The following is a 15,425-nucleotide window of genomic DNA, read 5'->3' on the forward strand; positions in this document are numbered from 1 at the left end:
CAGGTAGGAAATTTTTTTATTGTGCGGCAATTGGATTTAAGAAACAAACATTGTAATAAAATCAAATAACATTGCAAAGTGAATAAAATATTCCTAAATAAGATTGCATCAATATAATCAAATAGCTTTAGAGCATTTAGTGTGGGCAATGGAATGTAACACCAAATTTGTGCCACCTCATCCATAACACCACCATAATACCAAGGGGGAAATGATATTCCAGATGTTATATCTTGTTAAGAGGTAGAGAGAGAAAATAGAGAAAATTATTTGATTGGTTGATGAAGGAGATAGCCAATCATCCTTCTTGTTTTATCTCGTTCTAGTTACCACAAGATCCACCATAACGAGATTCCCCCCGTTACGACGCCGTTAAGGCATGTCACGTCACCGGCATTAGTTCTCGTTTGTACCCATATCGTTTCGTCTTAGAAATTCTCATAAAAAAGAACAATTCCACTATAATGATTAGCATAAAAAAGTTTTCACATTTTTAAATACAAAATATCTCAAATACAGTATTCACCTTGTCCAATAATAAGGAACCACCCGATTTTTTTTCTATCAATGTTGAATTAGAAAACCATGAAAGCATAATAGGATTGCAAAAATCTAATTTTAGTTCCTGTAAAAATCAATCGGGCAGAGTAAACATTGGAAAAATCTAATTTTTTCCATCTTGATTTATATATGTATCTCTTTTTACTTATCTTCTTATCTCGTACTCAGGATTAACAAAAGCAAAGGTGGCAGTGGCCGATGGTGCTCACAGCAAGGAAAATATGGTGGTATTACTTTGATGGCGCTGGTAGAAGAAGAGAACATATACGATGTGATCAAAATAAACCTAAAAAGAGCAATAAAAGATGCAGAGATAAGCCTCGCCATACGTCGATTGCTTGTGTGTCGGAGAACCAGGCGGAAGATGCCTTCTAGCGACCAGTAACAATGGTTGTGGTTGACAGAGAAGGATGCCGACGATGAGGTTGGATCATAATGGAAAAGAAAATTGGTTGTAGGTTTAGAAGGAGATGATTTTATATTTTTTTATTGTTGTGCTAAATATAGGATATTATTTTATTCCCTAATTAATTAAATATTAATAATGTGTAATTACCATTATTGTTTTGTTATATTAATTATCTACCATAATTAAATATATCAAGATTACTATAATACCGTTAAATTATTTAATTAATAATTTATTATTTTCTCAATTCTTATTGATGCAAAAATGCATATAATAATTGTTAAAAACATTTAAATTTAGTTATATATATATATATATATATATATATATATATATATATATATATATATATATATATATATATATATATATATATATTCGATCAAACTTTTTTTTTTTTTTTGTAAAATGCAATCAACAAATTACAATAATTGTTCTGAACTCAACAACAGGTATTATCAAAATGAATATTTTAAAATTCTCCAAGTTTATGCAAGAGTAAATTACACGAACGGTACTTATGATTTGGAGTAATTTGCGCGCTTGGTCTATAATTTATTTTTTTAACTCAGAAGTTCCTTACTATTTGTTTTTGTTACGTGTTTGGTCTCTATTATTTATTTTTGTTACATGTTTGGTCCCTATCTTACCTAAAAAAACTATTATTTAAATAGGAAAAAAAATGATCAGATAGGTAAGGTAAAGTAAGGGGGTGTGATTGGGGGTGTCTTTATTTAACTAAATCAAAAAATCAAAGGCAAAATAGTCTTTTTAGGTAAGAAATGGACCAAACATGTAAAAAACAAACAGTAGAAATCTTCCGAATTAAAAAAATAAGTTAGGGACCAAAAAGCACAAATTATCCTAAACTATTGGGACTATTCGTGTAATTTACTCTTTAGTCAATGCAAGAGAGTATTTGTTAGGGGAACATATATTCATACTCTTAACATTATAATTCATATAGGTTATAAGAAAAAACTGAAACTTAGTTTCATAAATTGGTTAAAAATGAAATAATTTTTTTATTAAACGGATAAAAAGTGAAATGTTGTTACATTAGGCCATACAATATACTACATCCCGTTTTATGCAGTTTGTTGAACTACACTTAGGAGCACCACATCATGAGTGCAGTAGTTCCCATAACATATATCTTTCACGCGTTTCTTTCCTCTATAGATTGGGCAACCGCAAGTATATACATACTAACAAATTACAAAAATATATTAAAATTTATGGTTTTTAATCTATACAAAAAGAGTATAAGATTGGTCTTTTATATATATATATATATATATATATATATATATATATATATATATATATATATATATATAGGGGAGGTTCATGCGAAAATACAAAATAATTTGCGAAAACGTAAAATCAAGAAAAACCCATGATATTGTGTCACATCAACCATATATTTTAGACAATAATTCAACCAAATTTTGAATTACACGATAAAAATAAATGATACATGAGAAATTATTTCATATTAGGAAAATATGTTTTTTTGATTTTTTAATTATGAAAGCTTGAATTTAAAAGTGGTTAAGAACGTTAAAAAAAGAGTTAAACGGTTGTTAAAAGCACCATTAAATCTATAGTACCATAACATCCTCCCATGTAAACTTATTATCTTGCTAATAAATTTAATTTGTAAAGTACATATATTTGATTTTTTATAAGATAAAGTCTTTTTTCGTGTTTTCGCAAAATATTTTTGTTTTTGTTTGAACCTACTTGTCTCTCTCTCTCTCTCTCTCTCTCTCTCTCTATATATATATATATATATATATATATATATATATATATATATATATATATATATATATATATATATATATAGGGTCCGGTTCTGATGATGACTTAAAAAATGGTGAGGACAATTTTCCATCACTATTTCGTCAATGGTACAAACGTCAAACTCAATATACTTTGTCGTGGTGCGTTTGCATGTGACCCATGTCCGTGGTAACTAATACGGACTCGATAATTTAATCACGTGCGGCAAAAGTCATGGAACGTCATTTATGTGAGTTTTATTATTTATTTTCGTTATATATATATATATATATATATATATATATATATATATATATATATATATATATATATATATATATATATATATATATATATATAGTTTTTGCTAAAAAATTCAAAAAAAAAATAATTAGATATTTGCTCGATTTTCATTTTTCATTTTTCATTTTTTTTTAATTTTTTAATATCTTTACTACATAATTAAAGGTACTAGTATTTTTATTTATATTTGTTTTTTACTTATTGATTTTTTGTGTTTTGATTTTTAAACTAAATATCGATTTAAGTTTTTAATGTTTAACAATTATAAAATTTTAATTAAGAAGAACATTAAGGATCATAATATTTTCCGTTCATATCGTTTTTGAATTGTATTATTTTTGGTTCATAAATTTTGAATCAAATTATTTTGAATCGAATATTTTTGAATCATATAATATTGGATCAATAACATATTCAATTAAATATAGTTCTTGTTCAAAAAAATTATGGATCATTATATATTTTGAATCATTTAGTTTTGAATAATAAAAGATATCATTAATGATTATAAAATATTTGAATCTAAGTATTTTGAGATCATAACAAATTAAGGATCATAAATAAGTTGAATCAAAAGTTTTTTTTGAATCGTAAATATTTTGAATTGTCACATTTTGGATCATATTATGTTCAATATATTTTTTTAAAATTATGTTTCTTAAAATTGAAAATAAATACTTTAAAAACTTATTTTTGAAAAATTCTTTTTACAAAGTCACTTATATATTGAATAGAAGTATCCTTAAATTTTTATGATTTTTGGAGAATTTGTTTTCTGGTTTTTTTTTTTTTTTTTTTTTTTTTTTTTTTTTTAATAAAACAATAAAAAAAATAACTTTTTTTTTCAATTTTTCATGAGTGTGCTAGTTTTGTAGAGAATTAAATTTTAAAAACTTTTGTTTTTTCAGATTTTTTTTCAAAGAAAAAAAAGTTATAGCTAAAATACAAAATGGGTGGAAAAAGAGATGATTTTGAAAATGAGGGGAGAAAGAGATGGTTTTGAGAGGAGAAAGAAAGTGAAAGATAAAAAAAAGAGGTACACCACTATACCCTCAGCCTTGGTAAGAAAAGTGACCTCATTGCTTTCATCCTTACATTTATGGGTAAAATGGATCTAACACTAGCTTGATGCTATAAAATTAGCTTAGGATCCTATCAACAGAAAGAGTCAGTGAGCTCATGATATATGTCCTTTTTTTTCACTGAATAAACAGGTCAGAAGTTGTAATACTTAGTCAAACAAGCATGAAGGAAGAAACTATTAATCATTCATCTAAGGTGGTCGATTTGGACCACTATGTTATTTTAACATCAAAAGTAGTGAACAAAAGGACATATACGTATGGCTTATATAAATCTTTTAATGAATTCTAATCTGAACTAGGATCTTATATGCTACATAAGTTTTCTAAAACCATTATGTTACAAACGATTGTGTATTCGAGATAGTTATAAAATTGAGATTATTAATAGTTTTTTTATGTGATATAATATGGATAGAAATGAAATTATAGAGTATCACAAGCAACATGATTCGTGAATTTTGTTGAGATATAAAGGGTATAGTGGAGGGCAAGTTCTCATTGAAAGAAAAGGTATGACCACAATAATTGAAAACCATTCCTAAAACCTCACAGCTAAATGTCAACACTACTACTGCCAAACTTTTTCAACTTTCTGTGTAAATTACCATAAAACCCATGTGCATCTGCTTCACCAATGACAGATTGTTGTCTTTAGCTTTTGATTGGCCAATTAAATACTTTTATTTCAGCACAATACCCCACAACCACATACCACCCAATCATATCTAACCACCTCACATTAATTAAACCCCCTCCTTTTGGTATTATATATCTCCCAATTCACATCTCTCCCCCCCCCCCTTTCAATCAAGTACAGTTTTCTTGCTGACAAACTTGGATTCACTTCTTTAAGCTCACTCACTCCAATTCTCCCTACTCCTATAATTCTCTCCTTTTTCTCGTTTCATTATAACTTATAAGGTATTCTTCAAACCTTTTTATTTCACGTGGCGCATCACTTAAATGCTTATTTATCAAACTTAAATCTTATTTCGAGAATGGATGAAATTGTGTCTCGATCTTCGTATTTCATGGGTTCGACCATGTTCTTCGAGGGTACGGAAAACACGAAATGGACCCCGGAAGAGAATAAACGGTTTGAAGATGCATTAGCTCTGTTCGATAAAGAAACCCCCGACAGGTGGCAGAATGTGGCGCGTTTGATTCCGGGGAAAACTGTGAGTGATGTGATGCATCAGTATAGGAAATTGGAAGAAGATATTAGTGAGATTGAAGCAGGGGTTTTGGTTGTGCCTGGGTATACTTGTAGTGACGCTAATGCTATGACACTTGAATGGGTGGTTGATAATCACCCTCACTTTTATAGTCATGGAGGAAAGAGAAGTAGGCTTCCTGATCAAGAAAAGAAAAAAGGAATTCCATGGACAGAAGAAGAACACAGGTAAACTTATAATATTAATTATCTTAAACTTGATTTTCTTTTAGCCCTGTTTGTTATGTTAGGCATCGTATTCTTGTACTGTGTTTTGGTGTACATTGAACTGTATTTAGTATATTTTGGACTGTGTTTGGTTTACATTGGACTGAGCTTGATTCGATAGGACAAACCACTCCAAGATGGTGGGGACATAGATTTGCTCTTGATGTATCGCTTGTGCAAAAGACGTAAATACCCTCATCACTGAAAATATCCTTAGAAAGCTTTTCGAGTGGTGTGTCGTGTAACAAATGCAATATTAAGGATGGTAGTACTCTAGAAATGCATAAGATTAACTAAATAATAAGAATGTCACGGAATATAGTCTAAGATTATGTGTGATAAATGAAGGTTTAATTAAGGAGCCACTACTGAATGATTTGATATTTAAAAGGATTAGATACAAGAAATAGGGATGTATTTTGATCGATTAGTTTAGTGTAGCATCCTACTTTCGTTTGTTATTTATATATTGAAAAATCTACCCGATTATAGTAATTTCATCAATTTTCGCTGTTATAGTTGTGTACATTTTTTAAAATACAATGATTTAACAAGAAAAAAAAAATTGAAACTACAATGTTGCACAAGAAAAAAAATGAAAGTAGTTAGCTACAATACATAGCTAAATTTATTATAGCATACGATTTTAATTTCTTTATGTTACCAGATTATACAATGAAAATCGTACTCCAGTTATATCAATGTCATTCAAATACAAATCAATTTTCGTTGTTATAACTGGAAACAATTTTCAATGTACAATGTCTTAATAAGAAAAATACCGAAAATACAATGCTATAACCTGAGTTGATATTTCAATGTACAATACATTAACAAGAAAAAAAAACAATGTTTTATTTAAACTACCAGAAAAGTTCTCTGATTCAATTTAATTAAAATTTTCATTTCAGACAATTTCTTTTGGGGTTAAAAAAGTATGGAAAAGGGGACTGGCGAAATATCTCACGTAATTTTGTGACAACAAGAACACCCACCCAAGTTGCAAGTCATGCTCAAAAGTACTTCATTCGCCAGTTGTCAGGAGGCAAAGATAAAAGAAGGTCAAGCATTCACGACATCACCACAGTGCACCTTAACGACCCCACAAAGTTACCGGAAAATGACACATGTCCAAAACCGGGTGAATGCACCACCATGGTAACACCACCACCAAAACCTCACCTCCACCACCACCCCACCACAAACCACCATATGGAAAAAGCATTGTACCAATGGAGCCACCCTAATGGTGGTGGTATAATGATGGCACCACTTCACGGAAGCTCATCTTATGGGCCTCAGTATGGACACTTGGGTACGGTTTTTCAAGGGAATTATTAAACTTGCGTGACATTTTATGAATTATGGGTTTTAACATTGTTGGAAAAATGTGCATTACTATCGATTATTTGTTGCTAATTTGTCGATAATTCGTCTGATGCCAGATTTTCTAGCAGTGTAAGTAACTACGAGAGTTTATTAAAGTTTGTAGGATGAAAGCGTGATTACGATGATCCACTTAGGTTGTAGTTCTTTGATTATGTGTTTTAGTTGGTAGAACCTGTTCATTATTTATCTATTGATGAGAAAAAAAATTGTTGAGCAAAATACTAAAAAATTAATTGTATTCTCAAAATGTGGTATGTCATTACATTGCTCTGGTGGTAAGAATACATAAAAAAATATATGAAAATTGATTTATATTTGGATGAGACTGTTATAATTAAGATCACTTTTATTTGTTTTGGATTTAGTGCTTCTAAGTTTGTTGATTCGAAAATTTTCTGTGGTTAAGCTCATAAATATATTATATATCGGTAATGAACGAACATGTGTCAAGAAAATGATTGAAATCGAGGATTAGTTATATGACCTGTTTTAAAGAATCTTAAGTATTATATAAAATGGCAAGTATAGTTTAACAAAGTATATATTCCTAAAAGTACTTCCCAACCAAAGAATATTCTTCTTTATAAAGTGAAATGTGGCAGTAACATCCAAAATAACAAGTAATTAGGCTACCTAATAATAATAGTAAAGTATTAATACCTAACTAGACATAACCTAAAACCCATCACTATTTTTTAATCATAATTTCAGTTTTCTAATACGCTACTTGTATACCTGATTTACTGATTATGCACGTTTTATCTTTCACATATGCACAATGGAAATAAAATATATATATATATATATATATATATATATATATATATATATATATATATATATATATATATATATATATATATATATGTGAAAGTTGAAAAATATTGTTGTAATTATAGTGTTTGACTAGCTCCCTTTCAAGTTGTCTACTTTGATGTGCATCGTTAATAGCTAGTTGGGTGGTCCTACAATCACCATCTCCACCACCGCTCCTATAACTGTCGCAAAAAGCCATAGTGCCCACCTATGTTACTTGCACCTATCGGTTTTTGGTCCTATCCACTACTTAAAAAAACTCAAAGCAGCATAACCAATGTGAGAATGTTTTCTTATTCTTTTAGGTAAATGACACCTTTCTTTGTCACAAACAGTCCCTCAAGTTGTAGAGAAAAAACATTTTCATCACTTTGTTCAAATTTCATATCATCATATTACCTATTATAGCCTACAACAACTTGCACTTTTGAGTTTCCATCTTACTTTCTTTTAATAGTATAACTATTCACATAACGGCATGAGTGATATGTGAAAAGAGTAAGTACACTGCATGGAGTTGAAATTATTAGTGCATCCTTTCAAAATGGTTTGCTTGTCTTTTCCATAAGGAGAACTTTCAAAAAGATGTATAAGAACGCCAAATCTCAGTGGTATGATAAAGGAAACCTAAATTATTATAAATATATATAATAATAATTTTTAATATACCAATTAACAATATGAAGACTGGAATCTGAAGGCAAAAGCTCCACTATTAAAGATATATTTTCTTTTAGAATCTTTGCCCATGCTTCCGGGACCAATAGTTGAGACTATATTATGCTCTACACAACTTGCTCACAAGTCACAACTAATTAACAAGTAAAAAAAAACAAATAAATAAAAATAAAAAAGTTTACTATACAACTTTCTCACAAGTCACAAAGAAATGCACAAACAAATTACACATAGACATGCACAAATTCGGTTGGCTCAAAGTACTATGACACAGAAAGAAACCTTAAGCTGTGTCACGAACTAGCAAGATCTACAACTAACAACTACCAAATGTGTCCTATTTGCAGAAATGGTATTGGGTTGGAATAGCTACTAAGAGTGTGGGAATTTCGATTGGGATGAAGACTAATTTTTTTGCAGAAGCAATTACAAGATGCAAACAATAGCGAAGTGAATGTCACAATGCACCAAAAACAGCAAATTAACCCATAACGTCGATTCAAGCACCCAAATCATAAAGTTTCCATTCAAGTCCATAAATCGTATAATCGCAGCACCATAGACAACTTGTATATGGCTCATATCAGTAACATCTTTAATAGTTTAATTGAATTGCAAATCTTGAACGATAATCGCAGCAACAGCTGGTGTTCGAGCCTGAGGGTTTGAGAATTTCGATGAATTTCGTGAAATTGTAAAGACGGGAGTGAGAAATCAACCAGGAGGGTCGAAATAGGGGTTTGAGCATGATTGTGGGAAAAGGGAAACTGTCGATGAATCGGCAGGTGTGGCAAAGCAGATTCAAGAGTGCATGCATGCATATTTGGAAAGATATAGTGAAGAGAAAAATTGGTGTTGTACTTTGTAATCAACCGATTTTCAATTAGAATGAAGGTTGCAGAAATAAAAATTACATGATTATTATATCGAACAATGTTATATCTGCAATGTAATATAATAAATGATTCTACACGCAGGGTCGTTCTATGGAGGATGCATGGCTGTGTACCAGTAGGCACCGCGTCTAGACTTTGTGTTAGGCTATCAGGTATAAATCCCCAATAGCCTGTACGGTTCAAAAGTTCACCTTTATGTCCAAAAACCAAGAACAGGACCTCGACCTGGTAAACCTTAACAGGTCCGGTCCAAGGTCCAACAATTTCTGCAAAATCGGTTCGATCCAGGAGCCGGTTTGATCCGGTCCAAATGTTCACCCCTACACCACGTCGAGCTAGGGTAGATCAAATGGACAAAGAGTGTGCTTCTCTCTTCATGTTTTTACTCTGATGAAGCTTGGGGATGTACGGAAACATCATGCCTATAGTGTTTTGATGGGGTACCGTTAGGGGTGTAAAAAAAAGTCCGAACACAACTCTAACTAAAATAACGCATTTAGGGTCGGGTCTAATAGTGTCAAAAATTTTAATTGTGTTATTCGGGTTAACCCGACAAGCCCGAACTATAGTTAGGGTCGGGTTTAGGGTTGTTTTTTAAAACGATTATATAATATTTTCAAATATTTAGTGACAGTTTATTTATAAATATAAATATAATGATTATATAATATTTTCAAACATGATGTGTTGGTTGTTTAATATAGGATGTGTGTTTAAAAATGATTAACTCAATGGAGAGAATTATATAGAACATTTTAAATAGATAATGACAGATTAGTTAAATTTAAAGAAAAAAACCATTGAAGAGGGTATTACCTTATCACACTTTCAGGTGAGTTCTTATGAACTTACTTAGTATATAGACTATGTGTTAAATGTATGCTAACTAGAGATAAACCTTTTGAAGGGAATCTAGTTAAATTAAAATGATGTAAGACCATGATATACCTCTCGGAGGGAAGTGGTCAAGACCATGATAGAGTGATAAAAGGGAAGTAGTCAATATTAGGTCAACTAGAGATAGAGCTCAGAGATAGAGCTCAAGGAGGGAATCTAGTGGATTGGAGTTAATTATGCTAGCATATATGATATGTGATAGTATCTCTAAATATTAATAAAAGAGAACCCATAATTCACCAATGAAACAATCATGACCATTAATTGCATTTCAATCTTATGTTTTCCATCATTAGATTAGATTGTTGACATCATATTTTTCAAATAAAATTCAAACACAATTACATTTCATTATAGAATCTTTAATAATTATAGAATCTTTAAATTCAATAATTACATTATCAATTACAACATATTATTCTATCTATATACGAGATATTAGGATCTCTAATTAATACTGTTCTAATTTAACTCTTTTATATATAGATTCTGATTTCAAATTTCAAACCCGTTTAGTTTTTATTTATTTATTTATTTATTTGAAAAAACTCATTAAATAAGCATATCAATAATTTGATCATTAACCTATAAAATCTAATCTAATCCTATTAGATTAGCAAAATATTTAAGTGTCAAAAATAAAGTCAATATTATTTATAATTTATCTTCCGGTATATCTCACGTAAAATAAATCAATTTGAGATAATGGTTTTGAATTTAAAACTCATTAATTAAACAAGTCAATTAATTTGAAACTTTGATTCAATATAAATGATATCAGTTTTTCCAGATGAATAACCGAAAATCTCCAAAATAATATTTTAGGATCCCATTTTTTTTGGAATATGACGACTTCATTATTGAAAAACAACCTATATATACGATTACATTGAAGTTGTTCTTTTTACGATTTTGGATCGAGTAGTATGATTTAGAGTGTTTTTCTTCAACAGTCTTAATCTATAAATTTTTTTCTAAGTTCTTTCTTTATCATGTTCTCCTTCTTCTTCTACAGTTTATTGTATTTACTTTGGTTTTATTACTTATTATTATAGTATTCATGTTGAGAGGTCATGAAAAAAAATAATCAATCTACTTTAAGTATATTAGTTTCATTCATTTAGTTATAGAAAAAAAAATTATATCATTTACATTAATTTTTTTAATATACTGACCAATGTTTGTCAAGAGAAAGCCATAAAAGTCGTTTTAATGTATGATGACAAAACTCGTGGAACAGACCAAAAGCAAGATGAAAAAGTTTTTTATTGTTACACTTCAACTTGCATGAACAAATACGTATAGCTTATTCTAAGTTTTTCAATAATTCTTTTATACATATTATTATACTCTTTAGTTAATTAAATTTTCTAATTTTATATTACTGTATTTGTTTATATCAATGACTTCAGTTTCAAAATCAATATTCAAGTACAAGACTTTACTGGTGTGGTGTCATTTACGTTATTTAATCGTGACACAAAGAAACTTCTGGAAAAAACTGCACAAGAGTTGCTTCAAAAGTTTAATGAGGTTATCGATATTAACTTCATTTATATAAAACTAATTTTTTACCTTTTGTCTATCTATTTTTATAACCAATTTTTTTTTTTTTTAATTTTTATGAGGGTAATATGAAGATTAATCTATTTGCTTGGAGTGTACTTTTTGATAAAAAGTTTGTGTTCAAATTCAAATTTCACATTATAATTTGAAGAACAAAGTTGATGGTTATGCAATCTCAAACTTCATTGTTGATAATACAATCATTGTTGAATTGGAAAAAAAAAATTAACATCGATATGAAAACATTCTTTTACGAAGAATACTACAAACATTACACGTATTAAATTTCATTTTTTTATATTTCAGTTGACCAACTAACATATTTCTATGTACTACAAATGTAGTCGCCAGAATCCAATTCGTTTAATGTTTTATTGGCAGAAGTCGGATCTCAAGACACATTAAATTAGAAGGTTTTAAATATAATATAACTAAATCTATTATTTTAAAAACTTTAAAATCTAATTAACTTTTAGATTTACATATGAATTTATTTTTTACATTTAAGATGTTGTTTCGTTTACTGGTGATAACGTCACACCAGCTTCGAATCTTGATAAAAGCACTTCAATAAGTCCACCAACTAAGTGGACATCCTTTAAAAAAATGTATGGACGTGAAGAATTAAAACGCAACCAGTAAGATGTTTACGATGTTGATAATCTGACAACCATGTTCTCAAACAAACAAACGACTATCAACATCAATGAAAAATCGTATTTCTAGAAGTCACACTGGTTGTCACTATATAGATCTTCTAGCGGTTTGTAGAAGAATCCTAGCGGCTCTATGAATAATTTTGTTGTGTTTTCAATGAAGGATCACTCTATCAACATTCGTTCTCTAAAGTTATTTCTCTTATTTTTGATATACATGTGTGTCACAACAATAAGATAGAAAGAGGTGTTAGTAACCATTAAAGATGAAAAGGTAAGATATAACTTAAGAATATTATATAAAGTAAAAATTGTGGATTTGTGATATTTATTTCTATGAAAAATATGTTGTTTGATTGCTAGGTTATATATCTGGATTTATTATTTTTTTTTATTTTTTTTTTTGTAATTTCATTTTGATAAGTTTGATCTGAATTTAATAATTAAAGCAGGTAGGAAAGATATGTACTAACGATCTTGAATTTGTATTGCCCTCCAGAAACCAGTTGTAACCTCATAGACCGTTCATTCATATCTTGTTAGATCTTAGCATTTCCCCAAATTTGGCTACAAGAATTCATGGATGTACTTCTTGAAGCAATCCTCTAAACTGAATTTCATTCGTTAGTTGGATGCAGTGACCAAAATGCAAGATTTATGAAAATGCATTATTATTAATTAGTGTTAACCTTTTGCAAATTATGAAACTAATATTATATGTTTTTTTTTCTTGTAATAATTTCTTTGATCAGAAGATGTGTATATGTGATTGGGTGTAGTCTGAAAAATCATATTTTAATTCTTATAAGGAAAAAATACTCTATAAATTTACCAAATTAAAATATCTGAATTTGATGTTTATGGTTATGACAATGCACTTAAACTGTAATGTTTATCGAATTTCTTTGTAGAATTTAATGTTGTTGGTACATATAACAACTTATTGTTGCTTTTGGTTTTACAGGGTCAATATGAAAAGAGTCATGTGAGCCTCCATAGAGGTTGGTACACTGGAAAAAGTCAATTAATAAAGCTACTACACAACATGTTTCAATAAAGAAGTCGCATCATGTTGTGATAAAACAAAGATCACGTGGATCATTTATGCTAAAAATTACTGTATTAAAAAACCAGATTGCTCTAATATAAATATTAAATATTTTTATTTAATAAGTTTGGTTCAACAAGTTTAAAAATGAATCTAACTAATATTTTTTATTAAAATTTCACCTAAGAAAATGTCACATATTAATGAATTTCAACTAAGACAATGTCGCATATTAATGTAATATGTATTTAATTTATGTTTCCCGCGTTTAACGCGGGTCATAATCTAATGTAAAATAATATGTGAAGGTTACTTGATGTTTATGTGTGCAATATGAAAATGCATACGATTTATATAATGGATAAGTGTTATGATACTACTAAGATATAGGCTTAGACTCATTATTTCGTGTTTTAGTTGCTAGTCCTCGAGGTTCGAATGGCAAGGAGCCGTCTTTATTGATATAGTTGGACATTCTCAAGGCATGACATCTATTTACGTTTATATTTTATGTGCTGGTTTAAAAAGAACAACTTACATTCCACATTTGACGATGTCTTTGTAATACTATGTTTTATGTTGTTATGGATGGAACCCTCTTTTTGGTAATGTCATACTCTGATTTTGAAAGATTTCAAAAGTTGATTTTTGGAATGTTACATGGTCCTTGTGGAACTTGTGGTTTTTTTGAGTAGGTTCATTAAGTTGTGGTTCTTGTGGAATTTGTGGTTTTTGAGTAGCTTTATTAGGTTATGGAACTTATGGACTTTCATTTGATTTATTTCTTTTTGGAAGTTCCTCTACCATTGTTATTTAATTATCTTTTGAAAAATTTGTTAATAGAACCATGCAATAAAAATATTTCAACTATAAAGTGGATTTCAAGTTTCAACAACAAATAATCACTAACTATTAACCCTAAGTTCCTAATTAACCAAACATAATTGGTAATTTATAATTTTTCAACACAATGACAAATAATGGAAATTTGTAATAACCTAACAATAAATAATATGATTGAGTTAATTGTGATGCTTACTTGTTTCATTATGCAAGGTATGAGAAGGTTCAAAGCTCTCCGGTTGGAGAAAAGACATTTGGCGGCACAAGGACCGATGACAATAGCTACAGCCACGTGAACATCTAGCAACATGGGGGAGGGAGCAGGGGCCTCGATTGATGTCTTATGTTTTCTTTAAGATCTTTCTTTTCTTAACAATTGGGTACTGGAATTGGGCTATGTTTTATTTCATTAAAAGATTTAGGCTATTATTTTGGCTACTTTTAAAGAGCTAGGTATTAAATTTGGAGTTTAAACATTTTGGATTTATAAATTAGGGGTAGCCCATATTTTTATTAGGGATAGCATCATAATATAAGAAAATATTACGAAATTTTTTATGTTTTTAGTCGAAATTTGAGAGGTATCACGGGCTACCCAGACATCCAAGTAAATCTGCCAAGTAAATCCACCAGTGAAGTCACAAGGTATTTTACCTACACGTCCTAAATGAGTATTTCAAGCCGTCAAGTCATCCTCCATGGAAACTTTGCACCTAACACTTTAAAATGAATTTGTGTTTTAGATGGCATTCCAATATATAACATTGTGATTTTATACTATGTTAAGTAATGTAATGATGAACTTGCTTTCGACCTAATTTATCTGAAAGGCAACAATGTCCTTTTTCATTTACATCATAGAAAATAGTCGTGGAAGTATAACAAATTGTTAGAACCATGTAAGTTTTTTTAAACCAAGAAATTTACAGAATTTTTGTCAAAAGTAAAATAAAATTTTGAGACATTTTCATAAATTGAACCAAAATAACGAGATTTTTGTGAAGGATAAGAAATAGTTTACCGGTAAACAATGATTGATTTGAATTTTT

At 29.4% G+C, this 15,425-nt stretch overlaps 1 protein-coding gene across 1 annotated transcript; it reads left to right on the plus strand.

Annotated features, from left to right (window-relative positions):
• Positions 1-4,932: 4,932 nt before the first annotated feature.
• On the plus strand, positions 4,933-7,195 carry LOC145047822 (transcription factor DIVARICATA-like). The gene is made up of 2 exons (XM_078996188.1): positions 4,933-5,548; positions 6,499-7,195. Exons 1-2 carry the CDS (start codon positions 5,145-5,147, stop codon positions 6,926-6,928), a joined length of 834 nt encoding a protein of 277 aa, XP_078852314.1. The 5' UTR covers positions 4,933-5,144; the 3' UTR covers positions 6,929-7,195.
• Positions 7,196-15,425: the final 8,230 nt, after the last annotated feature.

This window comes from Lactuca saligna, chromosome 5 (assembly GCF_052625555.1).
Source record: "Lactuca saligna cultivar CGN05327 chromosome 5, ASM5262555v1, whole genome shotgun sequence".
NCBI classification, from domain to species: Eukaryota; Viridiplantae; Streptophyta; class Magnoliopsida; order Asterales; family Asteraceae; genus Lactuca; species Lactuca saligna.

Excerpts from the sequence above, each read along its gene's own strand:
- LOC145047822 (XM_078996188.1), top strand. The coding sequence starts at position 5,145 with ATGGATGAAATTGTGTCTCGATCTTCGTATTTCATGGGTTCGACCATG. Across the intron at positions 5,549-6,498 it reads TGGACAGAAGAAGAACACAG|ACAATTTCTTTTGGGGTTAA; the intron begins GTAAACTTATAA and ends TTTTCATTTCAG.